Source organism: Gymnodraco acuticeps, unplaced genomic scaffold (assembly GCF_902827175.1).
Source record: "Gymnodraco acuticeps unplaced genomic scaffold, fGymAcu1.1, whole genome shotgun sequence".
NCBI classification, from domain to species: Eukaryota; Metazoa; Chordata; class Actinopteri; order Perciformes; family Bathydraconidae; genus Gymnodraco; species Gymnodraco acuticeps.
In genome coordinates, this window is record NW_022990526.1 from 1,145,557 (window position 1) to 1,165,423 (window position 19,867).

Consider the following 19,867-nt stretch of genomic DNA (forward strand, 5'->3'; position numbering starts at 1 on the left):
AGCTCCCCATCTGCATTTGATTGCATGTAATGAAGGTAGACTGAGAATGAAAATTGCTGCTATTCAGTACAGTTCGATCTGGGCCGCGCTGCTGATTTGTCATATTCATCCAAGGCCAGATTTGATTGGCATAATGGTCCAGAGGAGAGGTGGTATGGGATACTCAACCTTACTCCAAGTTATCTGGTTCTACAGTAATACATGTTAATGTGTATCATTGGTTAGTTCACACATTTGACACGCTATATGTTTTCTTTCTATGTCTATGCATGAGCTACAAGGCCACATATTGGTATAATAGAGCGTTGCAGGAAGGACTCCAAACACCTGCAAATTAGTTGGCATTTCCACTTCAGCTTCTTTTATCTGAAAGTAATGTTGTTAGTGTGTTCCATTATTTGTTGGTTCTACGACCTAACAAACGTCAGTAAATACCTCACTAGTCCAAAGCTTGTATGTCAAAGAAAATGTGATAGCTAATATGTGGCTAAATGAGACTACAACACGGCATCATATCGAACATTAGTGGCCTTAGCTTACTGGTGGTGATGCGCATCTATGTATCATAAACGTGTGTTTGTCGAAGATCAGATTTTCCAATGGAACATCCCATTGGTTTTTGGCGAGGCAGCCCTTATGATGATAACTTCTGGGTCGGCCTTCAGCACTATGTCATCACTTAAGTCTCTATTACTGTCACTTTCCATTACCAGATGTCTATTGAAATGTACTGCAGAACTCCATTTATTGGTTTTTACTTATGAAACCGTTATAGTCCGAAAGGCCAAATTACATTAAGGTGTTTCCATTTATAAAGAGTGTAGAGCAGGGCTCTCCAACACGTCGAGCTACCGGTAGCTCGCGGGCAGCTTTTCAGTAGCTCGCCGCTCGATTATCGATTATAGCGTAGTAAGGTTGCTTCTTGATTTGGACAATAACGTTTTTTTATTTTAGAATTTTTTTCTGTCACACGAATATCAAATTGGTCCGTGACGCAGTGATCAAGGAACAGACGTGACAGCGGCACAGCGACACCACACACGGACCAGTCCAGAACCAACAGCAGAATGACCCGCTCTGAATCAGGCCCGTGTCGCTGCGGCTCAGACACACAGGGAGGGATTTTTGTTTTTTGAAAAACACTCGTTATCGTCATGTCAGGTTTTTGGTGGATTTAATCAAGTCTTGGATTGCAGAGTATGAATGTCCTCTTGCTATTTTCAGTTGATAAATACGTGTGTAAAGTTTGTGAAGGCAGGAAGAAAGCTTCCGCGATCACCGTCTCCTCCGTTCCTCCAAGCCCCGCCCCCTCCTGAAAATAATGAGTGACAGGCTGATAGTGACCCGATAGAAACTTTATTATTCACTTAATCACTGATTGAGATGATGAAGCTAACTTAGTCTCATGCATTCATGAGATTAATGTAACAGTAAGACAGAAAATGTGAGTGTGCACCCACATGCACTATTTTTGTTTTTATAATGCTGTTGTCTGCTGTGTTCAGAGTCAGACTCAAGTCATGTGTGTGATGCCACATTCAGGACCTTCAGTGTCCTTTTTTAACAGAAGACCGTTGCTAGAAGCTGCAGCTAGACTGCAGAAGTATTAGTTTTTAGTTTTTGAGGATGGAACAATTTCACACACAGATATAGGGAGGCTAGACTTATACAGTTGATTTATTAAGGTTTATCATTTCATGTCAAGACGAAGAAGAAGAAAAAGATGGCTGAACTGTTAAGTGTCAATCCTGTGGAGATGGAGATGGAGGTTATAAATCTCCAAAATCATGTTCAGCTTAAGTCTCAGCAAAACTCACAACATTTCTGGAGCCTTGTAGACCCAGAAAACTATAAGAACATTCACCAAGCAGCACTGAACATACTGCTTTATTTGGCTCTACAGACCTTTGTGAAGCAGCTTTTTCTGGCATGAATGTCATGAAATCTAAATACAGAACAAGGCTGACTGATGAACATTTAAATGACTCTATTAGAGTGAACCTAAGTGGGTACACTCCAGCATACACCTCTATGGCGGACTCCATGCAGCGCCATTCAACTCTCTAACTGTAAAAAAGAGTGAATGCACTTATTTGACCATAAGTGCATAAGATGCTTGTCAGGTGGTGATTAAGGACATTTATGTGAATGTTCAGTGACTTACTTATAATGTGGGCCATAATAATATGTGAGACATTTTCGTTTTCTTGGACCTTGATGTGAAGTTAAGATTTGTGATAAGCTTTAGGTATTGCAATTTCGTACGTGTACAAAAGTATAGCTTAATTCAACTGATGAGGGCTATGTGAATAAATGTAAGTGATGTGATGCAAGTAGCTCTTGGCCACTTTCATTTTTTCAAAGTAGCTCTCAGATGAAGAAAGGTTGGAGACCCCTGGTGTAGAGAGTGACAAAGTTGAATCGAATGACTGTAATTTCACATTTTTAACCCAGACATTAAAAACAGACTGTGAATGTTTGTTGAAAATGCCCTTTAAAGTGGACAGCTGGCTCCGTTACTGTGAACTGTGGTGTGTGTGTGTGTGTGTGGTGTGTGTGTGTGTGTGTGTGTGTGTGTGTGTGTGTGTGTGTGTGTGTGTGTTGTGTGTGTGTGTGTGTGTGTGTGTGTGTGTGTGTGTGTGTGTGTGTGTGTGTGTGTGTGTGGTGTGTGTGTGTGTGTGTGTGTGTGTGTGTGTGTGTGTGTGTGTGTGTGTGTGTGTGTGTGTGTGTGTGTGTGTGTGTGTGTGTGTGTGTGTGTGTGTGTGTGTGGTGTGTGTGTGTGTGTGTGTGTGTGTGTGTGTGTGTGTGTGTGTATCCAACCTTCATGAATAATCATGTGGTGATAAAACATGATTGGTCACACAGTCAGATGGTTGTCATATAGTTGGCACGTGGCAGCTATGAATCTTCCTCAGACAGACTATGTGTGTGTCTAAATGATCTGCAGTTATGTGGCTCTTTGTTCATCTATGATCTTTTTTTTTCTTCAGACATTTAAGGTTGATATTCAAACTAAATCTGGCAATTCTTGCAATATTCATATATTGCACATACAACCATACCGTAACTGTAACTGTTCTGTCGTGTGTGTGTGTGTGTGTGTGTGTGTGTGTGTGTGTGTGTGTGTGTGTGTGTGTGTGTGTGTGTGTGTGTGTGTGTGTGGTGTGTGTGTGTGTGTTGTGTGTGTGTGTGTGTGTGTGTGTGTGTGTGTGTGTGTGTGTGTGTGTGTGTGGTGTGTGTGTGTGTGTGTGTGTGTGTGTGTGTGTGTGTGTGTGGTTGATCGTGAAAATATGGAAATCTATGAGGTGAGGCTGGAAATGTACAAGGTCTACCAGAAACATGAAGGGGACAGGCGCTGCTGTTATGCCAGTGCGTCATGTTTATGCAAGTGTTGATGGCCTTCGTAAATGATGTGTGCATGCTGTTCATTTTCAGTTTTTAAATTGTGTGAATCTCTTAGAATCTTTGGTAATAAATGCACCGTTGTCTGCTTGGTTGTAATTGTGATGCTGTACTGATCTACATCATATAATTGTCTGTGTTTTTTGTGTCCATGGACATACAGTATATGTCGACTGTTTGATGTTTTTTAACAAAAAAAGTACAAATAACTTCAGATTATAAATAGAGCCCCATCATTTTCTTTGAAAGCATTGAGTCTGCTTTTTTTTTACCTCTCATTGAGGCAAATAATTACACTCTGTGCCACATTATTTGCCTCTTGTTTTCCCCCTGTCTTTCTCCTCTCCCCCTCTCCGGCTGGTCATAATGCATTACCTCTGTTACACCATTAGTGCTCCATCCTTAGGATCATTATCCGTTTTCTCAGCGATGAGGGGGCTTTACCTAGCCATATCTATTTTTCCCCTTCTCATTATTCCAAAACCAAGATAATCATTACAGCAAGGCATTGTAGAAACGGTGTTATCCCTATTAGAAGTTCAACAATGTGAACACATTGTATTGTGTTGCACTGTTGGAGGAGCCTGTGACCTAAGATTTTCATCGTCATAACTACATTGTAGCTACTGTACTGTATGTACATATGACTAATAAAAGCCTAGAACCTTGAACGCAGGTAAAAAGAGGATACATAGAAAATACAGCGCACTAAAAATGAAACAAAAAAGGGAAAAAAAGTGTTTCTGTTCAAAATGTATTGTAATTGAAATCTCTCCAGTCATAACGTTTGGTGAAAATGATTCCCCTATGAACGATCTGAAGTGCATTTGCGTAAGGCATTGATGGAGGTTTTTATTCAATAGCATCTTCATACCTTGATGATGTCATCCTTTAAATAGCCTTCTGATCATTTGGTTTCAAAGCTCAATGATAAACAACATATTTGATCGGATTTTCACATTTGTCCAGGACATTGAAATCTGCTCGGGCACCAATTTTTCAGTCAAAGGAAACGTGAAATAAATAAAGAGAAATAAATAAGAAAGATACAGTTTACTGACATTAAAGGAATACAGATATTTAAGTGTTTTGAGGACTTTTGATTAGCAATCATTTCCACTTGGTGGCAGCCGAACAATATGGTCAGGTTTGGGAAATGTGGTGAAAGGAAGCTGTTTGGAGCTCTTTAAGTAGGTAAAACCCCGTCTTTTGACCAGACATTTACTGTCATTGTTTCATAATTAGAGAGCAAATGGTTGAAAGGAGGGGCGAGTACCCAGCAGCTGCCAATCAAACATCATGACAGAAAGTCATTGAAGTGTCACGCACTGATGTCATGCCTGTCAATCATCTCCCAAGTGTTAGCGAGTGTGTCTGTGTGTTTGCTTGCATTTGAATGTGCGCATCCTGACAGAGTCTGCATGCATGTGCTTGTTATCGCAGCAGACTTGTCAATCACCCATTTCCCCAGGGATCCATGTATCAATGATATCAAAGGGGGGCGTGTCTACAGAGTGGCGGAGGGAGGGAGTGAGAGGAATCAGAAGAATAGAATGAATAGGTGAAGTGAGAGTCACAGATGTTTGCACTCATTTTCTGCTCGTTTGTCGGTGGCTTTTTCTTGTGTACTATTCAGAAGCATAAGTGTGGAACAGCCCCTCAGCTAGGTTCGCTCACTGTTCACTATTACATGTGGCATGTGTGTTGTTTAAATCAAATCAAGTTTTATTTATATAGCACATTTATAAGCAATTTTTGGTCGAGCCAAAGTGCTGTACATATAATAAAAATAGCCTACAGTAGAGACACTTTACAGCAAATACAACAGCACATATTGTTCAGAATATCAGTATGAGAATACGACACCCTCTGTCCTTAGACCCTCTGTCCTTAGACCCTCTGTCCTTAGACCCTCACATCGTACAAAGAAAAACTTCCAGAGAAAACCCACAGTTTAAAGGGAACATGGGAGAAACCTCAGGGAGAGCAACAGAGGAGGGATCTCTCTCCCAGGACGGACAGACGTGCAATAGATGCCGTGTGTAAATCGAAGAGATAATACATTTTACAGCATATAGACCGAATGTTAGGAAATGCATGTGTCTGTAATAAGAAGATGAATCCACGAGGATGTCAGCTCCTCGTTTAAGAATTAAGTGTGATGAGAAAATATAACGAGGTATCAGTCCCCTTTTTACCTTCCAACCCATCATTGTTCTGCTTTGATCAGTCAATGATTCCCTTAGAAAAGGTAGTTATTTTGTGTGCATTTTGGTTAAAAATCAAAAAAACCTTTAAGCATAAATCAGGCAACACATTTTTGAAAGAGTAAAGAACAAACAAGCATGTTAATCTTGACAACCAGCACCTGTCTTTGACAAATTAAGCCTAGGGTTAAGGCCCAGAATGACACAGCAGTCAGGTTCGTACAGTCTTACTCTATCTCATTATCTGCAATGTTGGTGTACCCAGAAGACATTTTGAAATATTTGGAGTGACTATAGCGTTTCTTACAATGATAGACTGTTTTAGGCCCTGACACACCCAGCCGATCAACCAACAAATTACTTAAAGGGGACCCATCATGCAAAATGCACTTTGTGATGTCTTTTCTACATACATATGTGTCCCCGGTGCGTCGGGGAACTCACGCAGGGTCAGAAAATAAAACCCTCTCTTTTCCTCCGTACCCAAATCTTTTAAAAACAGGGGTACAACGAGCGGATACAGATTTGCTGCCGATATGACGTCAAATTGGCGGCGGACCCACAGAGAGTTGCTATCAGAAACAATGCCTGACGTGTTTTGGACGTAATCTCGTCTTTGTTTACATTAGCAAGCCTCGCTAACACTCAGAGCTAACCTGTACTGAACAGCAGGAAATAAAAAAGGAACTCACCTTGTGATAAACCTGCAAGGGAAAAAGCATTTGAGCTCCATACTGTTTCAGAAATAATCATTGATGTGGTTTAGAACAGGATGGTGTTTTATCACAGCAGAATTTAACTTTATCTCCGGTAGAATTCTGAACAGACATTTTTTTTTTCAAGCTAAGGACCCAAAATCCGCATTTCTCTAACAGGGCTGCAAAATAGGGGTATGAGCAGTATGAGGCATGGCTACAATGGGTGAACTGTTTGGTATTTTAAGAAAAACACTTCACAGACATGTTTTGTATAGGTATAGCCCTACAATATATTTTTCCAATATAGCATAATAGGTCCACTTTAAGTCAAGAGGGCACACACGGAGTATTTTTACATTTTTTGTCTTCATCTCATCTGATCATTCCAACATGGCGATTGTGAACAAAGCTTAGTGGTGAGGGAGAGTGGTGTATACATGGTCTGCAAAAGCTGCTTTGTTTTAATGTTGGAATCATCACATTGGATGGTTATCTTCTGTCCTAGTTTTTCTGAATTGCCTTTTTGAATGAGGATTAATATTGCTATTGGTTACAGTATTACTTCTCACACAGGCAAAACATATGAGATTGTTTATTGACTGTTTGCTGGGTTTTCAGATATGACTCTTTGGCCAAGATGCAAAAGCCAAGAGGCAACAGTTGATTCTGTCAAAATGTTATATTGGTTCGATCTGTCAGAGTCTTTAAACTGTACCTGTTGCCGGTTGCTCTGTTAGATAAAGCTGATATTTAGACATATATTCAAGTAGACTGGCAAGGAACAAAGTGAGTTTAGTTTAAAAATCTTCTTGGTGCATCATTTCTTTTTTTTCATCAGGAAATAATTGAGGTGTTTTGTATCACAGGTTTTGTGGTAGACACATATTGTTTACGTGGAACTGTTTGATAGCCCAACAAAATCCACATGAAAAGAAACAATAATTGTTTAAGATATATGTGTCCTTTGTCAGACATTAGATTCAATGGTTGACATATTTTTTCCTCCTACCTTTTCCTACACAGATGGAGGCTTTAAAGAACCTGTGTATACGTCTAATTAAATCTTTCTCGCATGCTAATGAGTAGCCGTACACCTTCCATACAGATTGTGGTGTTACGTCATGAATATTCATGAGACATCATTCTGTTCCCAGTAATGGCAGAACAAGAGGTGATTTATTCATTCTAACTGGCTGTTAATCAGCTGTTTTTACTCTCATATCTCTCATGAAATTCTTCCCAGGCGACAATGTCGTAACGTGTAAAATGTTAAACGTCTTCAGGACGCCTAGGCTACGTTCGCCAGCATGTGTATATGATGGGCCTAAGAAATGTACTTGTTGTTCTACTATTAAACCCTATAGTCCCCCTCCAATTTCCACTTTTAAATGTATTCTTCAAAGAAAACAATATATAAACATTAGTAATAAAATGGCAAATAAATAACTTAACATTGAATAATTGGTAAATCAGTCATATCTCTAGCACCTCCACGTTTTTAAATGTGCACCATGGGGACACTGATAATTGGTGATTTAATTTTCTGATAACTTTAGATTTTAGAGGGCTAACAATTGAACATTTGATGGAATTGCCTGTTCCTTGGTGAAGGTAGAACGAAAAGGTAAGAGATGAGTGCCATGACATATGCCTATTTGCTTCCTAGTTACTTAACTTGTTTCTCTGCTAGTTACATACACTAGCATGTACAATGCATGTTTTTTCAAACAATAGCCCAGCTTTAATACTACAACACTTTCAAAATGGACTGGAGAGAGAGAGTAGATCTAATTTAGCTGACCATTATTTTTTATATTATCTTCACTCTGTATCTTACCCACTGTTCCCTTCCATTTACTGTTACACATAGGTAACTCAAACATAGTTATGTTAATTGTAATCTGTCATCTTCACTGTAGAACTTGACCCTTTGGAGAAAAAGCCTCCACTGCGGTGGTTCAGAATGGCAGAGAATTAAGGAATGATGACATAAAAAGAGTTGTTTTATCAGAGGAGTCCGCTTTCCTATCACTCCTTATATCTCTTGTAAGTAATACAAACATCCTGTAATCCAGCTTTTACCTTAATACATTTCTTGCCTTTCACTTACTGTGTAAACGCAGGAAAAGGGAACTGGGATGACAGCATAGAGGAGAGGAGGAGTTGGCAAAGGTTAAGTGCTGTGAGAGAAGTGTTTGGTACCGAGGGGCGACACGCCGAGCGAGGCGGGGAGATGAAGGGGTGAAGGGGAGGTAAGCTCTGGATAGGAAAGGAACATAAATGAGGTTAATGAGAGAAGGGAGGGAAAAAAAGGAGGAAGAAGGTAACAAGGAGAGGTGAAAGAGGGGGAAGAAGGAGAGTTGAAGGAAAGTGTAAGCCTCCAGTAGGTAGGTAGCAGTAATTATAGCGAGGCTTGTCCCCTGTGAGGCAAACACACACTCACACTGCACACACACACTTATCGCCCTTCGTTCCCCATTGAGCCCCCCTATACGTGGTGAATATGCTCCTTTACCTCCCATTCCACATTTCAAAGAAACATTACCTTAGTGTACATACTCTACTACATATTTTTTCCAGCAATGCACAAGCTACTGTATATACAAAACAGTCACACATTTTTAAATGACCACAAATCTCGTTATAAATAATGCACAAACAGGTACTTTAAAAACATCAGTAGCAGTGGGTAGCGGAAGTGTAAACCAGAGGGTAATACATCAATACATTCAGCAGATAAATAAAACATAAGGCGTGTTATAAGGTCACGGTCTGCACGTTGGAGATATTAACTATTTAGCAGTTTTGACTGGCTCAATTAACCATATCCTACTCACCGTGTAGCTGCTGGGGTGTAGAGTTTAATGAGCTTCTATTAGGAGTCCCTTTTTTTTTTTTTTCGTTCCTAGCCTCAGCTTTTTTTCCTCCTAATGGCTCCTGATAACTTTATCAATATTACTTTCAGTGCTTTAAATCTTTATCTTGGATTAAGAAGGAACAACTGCTTAAAGAGCCTGTGACAGCATCCCAACAACTGTTGTGCAATGAAATATTGGGCTACTAGTAATCACGAACCGTCAGTTTAAAAAAGAAAAAGCGATACCGTTCCGTTAAATATCAATAATTTCGAACATCGCGGGGAAATTCCTTCGACTCATTTTGAAGTTTTGGGGGAAGCCGGAAGTGACGTCAATGCGGGAACGCTTCACTGTGCGGCGAGAGAGCCAAACACGGACAAAGTGTGTTGTCATGCGTAGAAATGGTGAATTACTGAGTTTAGGCACGTTAATAACGTTTTAATGAAGTTGACTACAGTATATTCATATTTGTCAGTGCTTTCATGTCAATTCGGCGAACATAAACATAAATGATCGTGGTGAAGATGATGATTACATTAGGATTAAAAATCGGTAGTGAGAGCTGCTGAATTTCCTCCCGTAGGATGTGATATAAAAACAAATCGATTATTTTTGTAGTTGTAAACTCAAGTGGATGAAACTACATTTATTAGTGCTTTCATGTCAATTCGGCGAACATATGATACATTAAATGATCGTGAGGATGATGATTAAAAATCGTTTGTTTGTGCCGGTCTGCATTTCCTGATGAGAAAACAAACCGATGCTTTTTGTAGTTGTAGTACACCAACCTGGATTAAACGTGTGGTTTTTTCACCACAATGTTGGGGAAATTAATGGATAAAATGCACGGATTATTATTATTATTATTCCCACTCCGATCGGGACACTAGGTCCACCGTTTCCTCGCAGCGAGGCTCCCCCCGTTGACAGTTTACCTGGGCTGGGTGCATTGGCGGACTGGCCATCGGGACGAATCCCGATGGGCCGGTACCGAAGTGGGCCGGTCGGATAAGTCACTAGCACATCCCCCATAGGCGGCGCGTGAGGCTCAGGTTTGGGAAGGCTAAATAACTTTTTTTACCTGACGCTGCCCGCCTCCGGCGTCTATAGAAAATAGATCAACTCAGTGTGCGGAGTTTAAATCTCTCAAGTCATATTACAGGATAAAGGAAATACAGTTTAAACTGCCGTATGCAGAGAAGACGCCGACGTGTCGCACTTATCATTCATATTACATCATCAATCAGATCATCGATCATATAATGTATCATATATTTCCTTATCTGAGTCAGCTTCTCCAGCCGTATCTGGCCGTGCAACACTTACAGTGTCACATACTGTATGCAGAAGAGAAGTATTATTTTAAGCAACACATTATGTTGACGAAACACTCGAGTCAAATGTAATTAAAGTCAGATCCACTCGTGTCTTAGACGTGAACGCGCTCTCAGCTGGAGAGAGAAACCCTGGCTTGATTTACCGAGTTGATAACCAGCGTCGTAGGACCGCTTAGCGAGATCTCGTTTGTTAGTTTGTTGTTGTTAGTTTGTGTGTTACTCAAACATATCCAGGGTCTGTTGAACTGGCTTCGTAGTACAGGGCACAGGTGGCTAGCAGCGCTAATGTCAAAGACACAGACATTGCATTATATTTTTATTTTACCAGGATGCAGTGACACAAATATTTACATATTTACATTTACTATCTACAGCACCCGCCGCCCCTGACATCCCCCACTCCCCCTGTTGACAATTTACTAGCGGTACCGAAGTGGGCCGGTCGAGAGTCCCGGGATGATTTTTAGTCCCACTGGCTACATGACCGTATGATCGCCCATATTGACGCACCTAATTCCTAAACTTCTAACAGATACAATTAGGGATCCACCGAATATTCGGCCACCGAAAAGTATCGGCCGAAAATGGTTAAAAAGGCCCTTTCGGCTTTCGGCCGAAAGGGTTTTAGCACCGAAAAAATATCACCGAATGTCAGAACAGGCTTACGTTGGTAACCTAACGTGTTGTTGTGATGACGTAATAAAGACGCGGCGACCATGCTCGCGGCTGGCTCACAGGGGGGGGGGGAGACATTGACCTTGTCATCGAGATTGCCCTGAGCCTTTAACAAATCGTATTAAATAATCTGATGACAGACTGTAAACAGAATAGCTGAAATGTTAACAAAATAAATAACTCAGTTTTCTCTAATCATTTAACCCATGTTTGTATAATGTAGTTAACTCCGTGTGTTGCTGCTAGCATACATAACACCTGACGTGGAAACGTTACTCGTGGACGGGGCTACAGAGCTGCTAGAAAGACGGTCGAACCCGGTACATTCCTCCGTCTGCATGCGGTGCACTTTTGCTAAATGTTTAGACAAATTGCTCGTGCTTACATGCTAAACTCTTATTGCACTTATGGTAACAAGTATTCTCCACATCGAGACGGGTAAAGTTTAACCACACCTCGGAGCGCGTTCTCTCCGCCATCTCCGCAGTGTGTTGCTGCATGTAGCAGCTGCGTGTGTGTAAACTGCCCCGCCCCCTCGCACACAGACGGGGAGAGAGATCTCGTCTGATCGAAAATACATCATAGACGCATTTGTTGTCTTTGCATATTAGAAACGAGTTGGCGACACTAAAACTGCGATATAATGTTTTTTAGCAATAATACATGACATATATAAATGTACTGTATGCATTCAAAAGTGCTGAATAAATGTTTTATGGACCCATAATAGTGATTATTATTTAAGTTAAGTTTTGCCATAATCATGTCTATTTCCATTATCAGGTAGCTGAACAACATTGGTAAAAAATGTATACATTATATATATTTCTATTAATCATTTTCGGCCTTTCGGCATTCGGTTTTCGGCCAACTGTTTCCTATTTTCGGTATCGGTTTCGGCCAAGAATTTCCCATTCGGTGCACCCCTAGATATAATAAACCGATCCTTCAGCCTCATATGAGCTCTCAGACACGTTCAAAATTAAACTGTCATCGCTGTCTGAGCTTGCTGCTGTGTGCGCCATCGTGCGTTTACATGCAGATGCTGGGATCCTGAACGGTGCAGCTGGAGCGCTGTGCCCGCAATGACGTCACACGTAATTTGGCGGGACTTGAAGAATCCCCGAGAAGATCCAGGAAAATGGTCAACATTGAAGGGCAGATTAATGGTTATCAAAGTACAAATATCCAAAATCAGTTCAGTAACGGTTTTCAAGGGGACAATATTTACTCAAATTGATGGGTTTGGATGATGGGGGAAACTCGTGTCACAGGCTCTTTAAAACACTTCATATCTCAATGTAAATATTTTCCTTTTTTACGCCATTTTGATGCATGTATCCGTGCATTGTACGATGCATTTTTTATTTCTGACCAAAAGTGTATTTCTTTAAGGCATTAAACCTGTTTCTGATTCAGAGTATTCATTTATATTTCATTATAAATTGAAGGCAGGTGTGTGTATGTGTGTGTGTGAAAGCCTTGTCCAGGTAATGAGTGTCCAGTAGTGCTGAGTATGCTGTTGATGCTGACGACACACACTGTATTGAGTGGTGTGGTTTGAGTATTGATATGTGGCCACTTAAAGGGCCTCTTAGTCTATTGTGTGTATGCCATCTTTTAATTTAGATTAGGCTATACAGAGTGCAATTGCCTGCCTCCTTCTAATTTATTGAACTACTTATCCACCATTTATTCCACTGCTCAGTGCATTGCAAAGCCACTCTGCATAGGCTTGTTAATTATTGTTTATCTATTTTTAAAAAGATGTATCCTTAAATTCCTCACATTCCAGTGGTCGATATCTCAAACATGTTTGTTAATAAACAGCAACGCCTGAAACTACTTCATTTAAATCATTTGTTTTAATCCGTAGCATAGTGTCATCAATGTGTAACACTTGCGCTTCTGTTGGCTAGCACTCTAACTCATTGTAGGTGATAGGCTAATGGGCGGGACATCTCTAAGTGGTTGACCAATCACAGCTGAGCCAGCCAGCTAACCTTGTTTCAGACAGAGGGTGAAAGAGGTGCTGCAGCACAGGCAGTATGAGCAATATAAAGACCTTTTTGAACATTAAAGCATGTAAACATGTCACAGTAGAGACACTACATACAAATATGAAACCTGAAAATAATCATGACAGTGAAAAATGCGTCAAGTGTACATATGCCAGATTTTAGCTTGGAGCTAATTTCCATCAGCAGTCCCTCATATAAAACATTTAAGAACATGACAAGTATTAACATAGCAAAAACAAATACATGATATGCAAAAAAGTGCAAAAGAGCAAGAGTAGCATACACAAGTATTTATCACATGGTAGTACAATATAGCAGCAACGACACATTAAGTACAAGGGGAGAAACAAGAGATGGGAAAGTGCGAGAGGAGATACCCCTGTGTTAAAGTGCAGTTAGCGGTGATCGCACGTCTGTTTGTTTCTCAACCATTCTTTGAGTTGACCTTTAAAGCTATTGAGAGTGGGACAATCCCGTATCTCAGTTGGGAGGCTGTTCCACAAAGAGCTGCCTTTAATGGAGAGGACATTTTGTAATAACAGCCATGTGTGTCAATGTTTGTTCCTCATCTGCTTCAACAGAACCACATCATGTTAAGGCTGTTAAACTTCCCATATTAAATTATTATACCATGACGTTTCTCTCTAATTTCATTCATTGTGTCTTTTTGTCTCTGTCCAGATTTGGCAAGAAAAAAGATGAGAAGAAGGAGGCGAAAGCAGCTCTACAGCGACAGAAGTCAGACGTCCTGAGTGATCATGAGCTCGAGAGGATGAAAGACGAGAGAGAAAGGTGGGGGGCTTTGATGATGATCACTATTTGTATGTGCTTTAAATTTGCCGGAATACTCAGAGAGTATTTTCTCTTCCTGTTTGCATATCAAGAACATTTCTAGACGTGTTACTCTTCCTCCCTCTGTCAGGATCGAGGCGGGGCATCCTGAGTTGCGGCCCAGAGACCAGCAAGTTGGCGGGACATCCTATCCAGAATTTGAAGATGATGACGCAGACCCCAACTACGCCCGAATACAGACCTTCAGGGACCGTGATGCGGCTCCGTTGCCGCAGCCACCATCTCAGTCACCTCCCTACAGTACCATTCAGCACGCCCATGCTGCCAACCCTCCCCCCCCAAGGCCCTCCTGTCTTCCCAGGACATGCAAATCACATCAACGACCCTGGAGCCATTCCTGATGACGACCCCCTCGATAGGCTGTACGCCAAAGTCAATAAACCGAGGGGAGCTGGAACTACATCTCCTCCTGTCTCTGCTACTGCCAACGACAGGTAAGGCACCATGACCTTCTCAGGGCAAACTCACTTGTTGTCACACTCTCAGGAGTTTGACAAAACAAGTTGAAGGGGGTAGATTGTGCACATGATCATAGTGGTTTGGTTCATCAGTTCAACCCACAGTGGTAAGTTTGGTACAATTTGCTGAACAACTATTATTATAACTTTACATTATATGGCATTTAGCTGACACTTTTAACCAAAACGACTTGCAATAAGTGCAATCAACCATTAGGATACACATTCAGAAAAGACATTTCCTGCAAGTATATTTTCTTCAAACAAGGCAGACCTTGTTTGAAAAAGGGGCCCTATTATGCTTTTGGGGCTTTTTCTCTTTCCTGTAGTATGCTATAAAGGTTTCTGTGCATGTAAATGGTCTGCAAAGGCAACAATCCTAAAGTTCCCTCCACAGGGAGTTTCTCTCCCACACACTCCCCCCCCCCCTGCCTGAAACGCCTCCATTAGACTCCTTTGTTTTCTTCTGTAACATAGTGACATCACTATGTACCACATGCGCTTGTATTTGCTAGCGCTCCAACACATTGTATGTGATATGCTAAGGGTCAGACCATCTTTAGGCAGTTGACCAACACAGCAGCTAACCAATCAGAGCAGACTCTGGTTTCAGACAGAGGGTGAAAAGAGGTGCTGCAGCACAGGCAGTATGAGAAAAATAAAGAACTTTTTGAACATCAAAGCATGGAGACATGTCACATTAACCTGGAAATGAGCATTATAGGGCCCCTTTTACTGCCTCGTAGAGAAGTATTGAATTGTTTTTTTGAATGGCCAATGTGATGTTAAAACATGTTGATGTTCAGTCTGAAAGGGAAGATGTGAGACCTGATATAAATAGGGAGCTCATTCCACCACTTTAAAGCCAGTATAGCTAACAGTGGTGTTTTTGTTGAGGAACAACCAACTGGTGTCCCATTCACAGTGAGGGAGTAGTGGCCAATGCAGAACAGAGTACATGTGCTAATGGTAGGATGTAACCATGTCCTGCATGTAGGAACATATAGAATATCTTCTAACCTATGAGTTTTGCCTTTTTGCATTACATCCTGGAGCTAGGCCTAGGCTGAAAGCTCTGAGGTTTCTTCCTGCTTTCTTCTTCCCTCCCACTTTACTTTTAAAGTAGTACAGTATGACTGTGCTGATGCTCCATATTTATCTCCCTCTCCTTTCCCATCAGCTGTCTTATTCTAGTTTATCTGCCAAAGGCCAGTTTGTGTGTGTGTTTGAGAACAAGAGAGAGAAAGAGACAGACAGACAAAAAGGGACATATTGAATTGTTTGTGCTTGCTTTGAGCTTCAGTGTGAGAGCTTGTGTACTCCCATGCCCACTGACATGCATATTGTGTGTGTACACACAACACACACACACACACACACACACACACACACACACACACACACACACACACACACACACACACACACACACACACACACACACACACACACACACACACACACACACACACGTTATGTCTGTACCTGTCTTCATGTGGGGAAGTTAAGTGTTTGATGGACACTTCCAGGCTTCATTGAGATGTTTTCTTCCACAGTATGTTTCTTATAGTGTTTCCTCCCTGCATAAATACTATGTTATTATGGAAAGCCAAGACTCAGTTGACCTTGGGTTGCAGGGTAGACCTTTTTAGTGAAGTAGCTGCTAAAAAGAAATGGTGTAAATGCAAAAAACAGAATGGGTTACAACTAAGTTTATTGCAAATAAAGGTAATTAAACCACTAAATAAGCCTATCACCGAAGACAGTTTAATATATGTAATACCAAAGCATCACATGTTTATTTTATATGTAATGCCAATGTTTCAGTTTCATACACTAACTTCTAACAATAACTGTTCAGCAATCTCATAATTAACTGCAGCAGATGAATTAGTAGCTTTTGTTGCTACTTAGTTGCATTCAACCAATATGCATTAACTTAAATGTTCCGTCGTTGTTAGAAGTAACAGGAGTCGGAGAATGTCTTGATTTTATAGAAACCATTATCCATGGCCAGCAGTGCTGGCAGTGCTATTCATTTATCATCACTTCCTGAAACCTGATGATGCAGACAGAAGCAAGTCCAGGTATTAGCTGACAGTAATCGATGGTGCCAAAAAAAGAATGCAGTTGTGTCAGTGGTGTGTGTAGGTGTGTGTGTGCGTTTGTGTGCTTGGCTTGCTGTTCCTGTACGTCAAGGGAGGCCAAAGCCCCGCTGTGCATGTGGAGAAACGGAGATAAACAAAATCGCAAAGGACTCCATTCCATCAGCACCTCAGCAGGGCAAAGACAACACACACTCTTATACATTAAGAGTAATGCTGCAACAAAAACATGGAGCCAAACATTTACAAAGTTGTGTACATGTGTGTGTGAATGCATACTAAATAAAAGATATAGATGGATTGCTCTCGGTTAGGAAGCATGTCACGGATATTAAAACTAAACCAACCATCCAGCCAAAGCCAATACAAGTTTGCAGAGTCTGTGGAACTAATAACTTTAAGTAGGTTTTTATTCAAATGTAAAGATCAGCTCAGATATTTGTCAGACTTCATAATGAGTTTGGTTTGAACTTTCACCATCTAGTAGATTCTTTGTTGGCTGCTTGTTGCACAATGTTTATCTTCTTAATGCAACAACCATTTCCTCTTAAGGAGATTTGTTTTCCTGTTTGGTTTGTTGGTTTCATTTTCTGTATGTCAGCAAGATTACAAATGAACTGCTTGCCTGATTGTTCATGATATTTGTTCAAAAGGAGTAGCGCAGGCCAAGAAGAACTGATCTGCTGCTCTGATTATTGGGACATTTGGGCCACATAATTATTTTATTACGGTAACAGCCTTGTTCGGAGGTATAGTACGCACTCTTAAGACCTTTCTGATTTGCTCTTAGCTCACTGCAAGGTTGGGCCAAACAACCAATTACATTTTGTTTCTACATTTGCTTCCCTTGCTAGCTTGCGCCGCTTCATTCAGCAGTCATTTGAGTGGTTGCATGTCAAAAGGTCAGTGGTAGTTGGGCGGCACCACTCTTCATTGGCAATGCAGGCAGAAGATCTGGTATACCACGTATCATGTGAATGCAGCCTGATTATACCACCATCGTTTGTTTTTTATTCGTGATCTGCCTTTAACTTCTGGTCATAAGATGTTAGAACCACACAGCAAAACTGACTCCGAATCAGCAGTATGCTTTTTCTCAATTCCCTTTTCTTACCCATGCTGTCTGCCCTGTATCAACTGATGCACCCCCCTTAACATGTAAAGCTCCCTGTGTGATTCTACTCTAGAACTCGGGTCTGAGCAATAGCTAAACAAGCCCATACATTTCATTCTTTCATATCTGCTAGTATCTCAGTGTTACAACCCGGCTGGTGGGCTGTAACATAAAGCAGGGAGGCCAGACGAGAGGTAAGAATAATATAGTTTATTGGTTTGAACACCACAAACTAAAACACCAGCATCAGGTCCCTGAAGTTGGCGCATAGAGAGTGCCCAGAGGAGTGAGAGAAACGTAACCGGATGGGCTCCTCCTATATCCTGTTTCAACAGGTGTAGCTCTTCCGGCAGGTGCGTCTCATCAAACAGCTGCAGCTGGAACCTGCAATCACACACAAAACACACACACAACCAGACGGCACCCCACGCGGTGGAGGGGTCGTCACACTCAGCAATACAAGCAAGGCAAAGAGTGTGTGTGTGTGTGTGATTTTTTTTGTTTGTTATCAGTGCCTTACTTTAAACAGCATCATTATGGAAGGACAGTTATTGAACCATGCAGCACTGTAATATATCACACTGTCTGCTTCTCATACAGCCCACCATCTTTAATTCTAAAGGGCAACGCCAGCTCAATTCCTTATGCATGGGAGAGTTTAATGCAGACTAATTTAGTAAACCCATTACACACCCACATACTGTACACACACAGACACACAGACAGACATCACACATTTAGTAAAGATTACAGTATGCATACATGAAGGCGTGAACGTGTGTCTCACACTGGCCAAAATATAATCTAGTCTATTAAATGTTATCTAAATGCTTTTCGCTCAATTTTTCCACAAAAGTAATGTCATACCTCATCATCCTTGACGAGGCAAACTCCACTATCCGGTGTCTATTTTTAAAAACTTTATGTGAAACAATGGGGTGCTGTTTTCATGGGATATCAATGAAAGTCATCTAGCAAAATGCAAATACAGTAGATGCCGCTGAATGACAGCACCTTAAATGTTTGATTCGCTATATTGAATTTTTTTTATAAATGATCACAGATTGGAATAGAAATCGACAGAAAATCCTGTCTTCCTACAGTATACTTACTTCCACGCAGCCCCAGTCCAGGCTTATGTCATCGTCTTCACATTTACCGAACTCTAAAGACTGTTTTCAAAAGTCTCTCCGAGGTCAAAAACTGGGTCTGGATAGAGTGCTAATCAGAGGGAAAACAAGATGCCTTTTCAAATGTAGCTAGCTTAGTGTAGACAAACAGTCGTTCTCCGGTTGTCCATCCTCGTTCATCTCCTCAGCATCTCCTCTATGCCTGTGCACAGATGGACAGATTGGAGGGCCTAAGGGGCTCACATAGGGAAGGAAGTAGCAGTGGGAATCAGGCTTGGAGAAAAAAGGACGCATGCAGATGAGCTCTTTAGAAGATTGTCAAGTGAAGGCTAGAAATCTTTGCCCACCCTCTGCTCTCACGCACATATATACCCACACGCACACCATCTTTCCTACTTGCTCCATTTCTTGTCTTCTTCACTCTCTTAGGTGCATGTGCAAAACTGAGGTAGTTAGGATGTCAAACACACAAACATACACACACACACACTCGCGCGCACACACACACACACTGAGTCCGTTTTCTGAAGTGGCCACCCAAGCCTTGGATGAGTGCTGCCCTCCGTTTTTCTTGAGTGGGTGCCCCCTCCCACTCTTGCCCAACCACTACCACTGCCACCATTACCTAACCCTACCAAGTGCCCCTTGCAGGTTACCATAACAACCACAACATCTGGCACTCCACCAATTAGAGAACAATCAGTCTGGAGAGTCCAGAGTGGAGTGAGCTCCAGAGATAGAGGGGTACTGTAGCGCAGGAGTGATAGATAAGTAGAGAGCAAATAACATGGAGAATGAAAGAAAGAAACATAAAGGCCAAAGTGGATTTATCAAGGACGCCGAGGTCCTGCCAACCTAAGAAAATATAAAGCAAGATGCAGCCATAATTATCAAAAAGGTATATTGAAGTCGAATGCAGTGGCCTTGCAACAGGTGGGTGTAGTCAGATTGTTGTTCAAAATAATCAGATTTGTGTTTTGAAGGCCAGTCTACTTTTTTCTTCAAAC

The 19,867-nt window shown here is 41.3% G+C and overlaps 1 protein-coding gene across 1 annotated transcript in view; it reads left to right on the forward strand.

Moving 5' to 3' along the window:
* The window catches only part of LOC117553355 (partitioning defective 3 homolog B-like), a 268,259-nt gene that overhangs the window by 156,549 nt on the left and 91,843 nt on the right, over positions 1 to 19,867 (forward strand). The window contains 3 exon segments of the mRNA XM_034227236.1: positions 13,883 to 13,993; positions 14,124 to 14,325; positions 14,327 to 14,487. Of these exon segments, the coding sequence (XP_034083127.1) occupies positions 13,883 to 13,993; positions 14,124 to 14,325; positions 14,327 to 14,487 (474 nt within the window).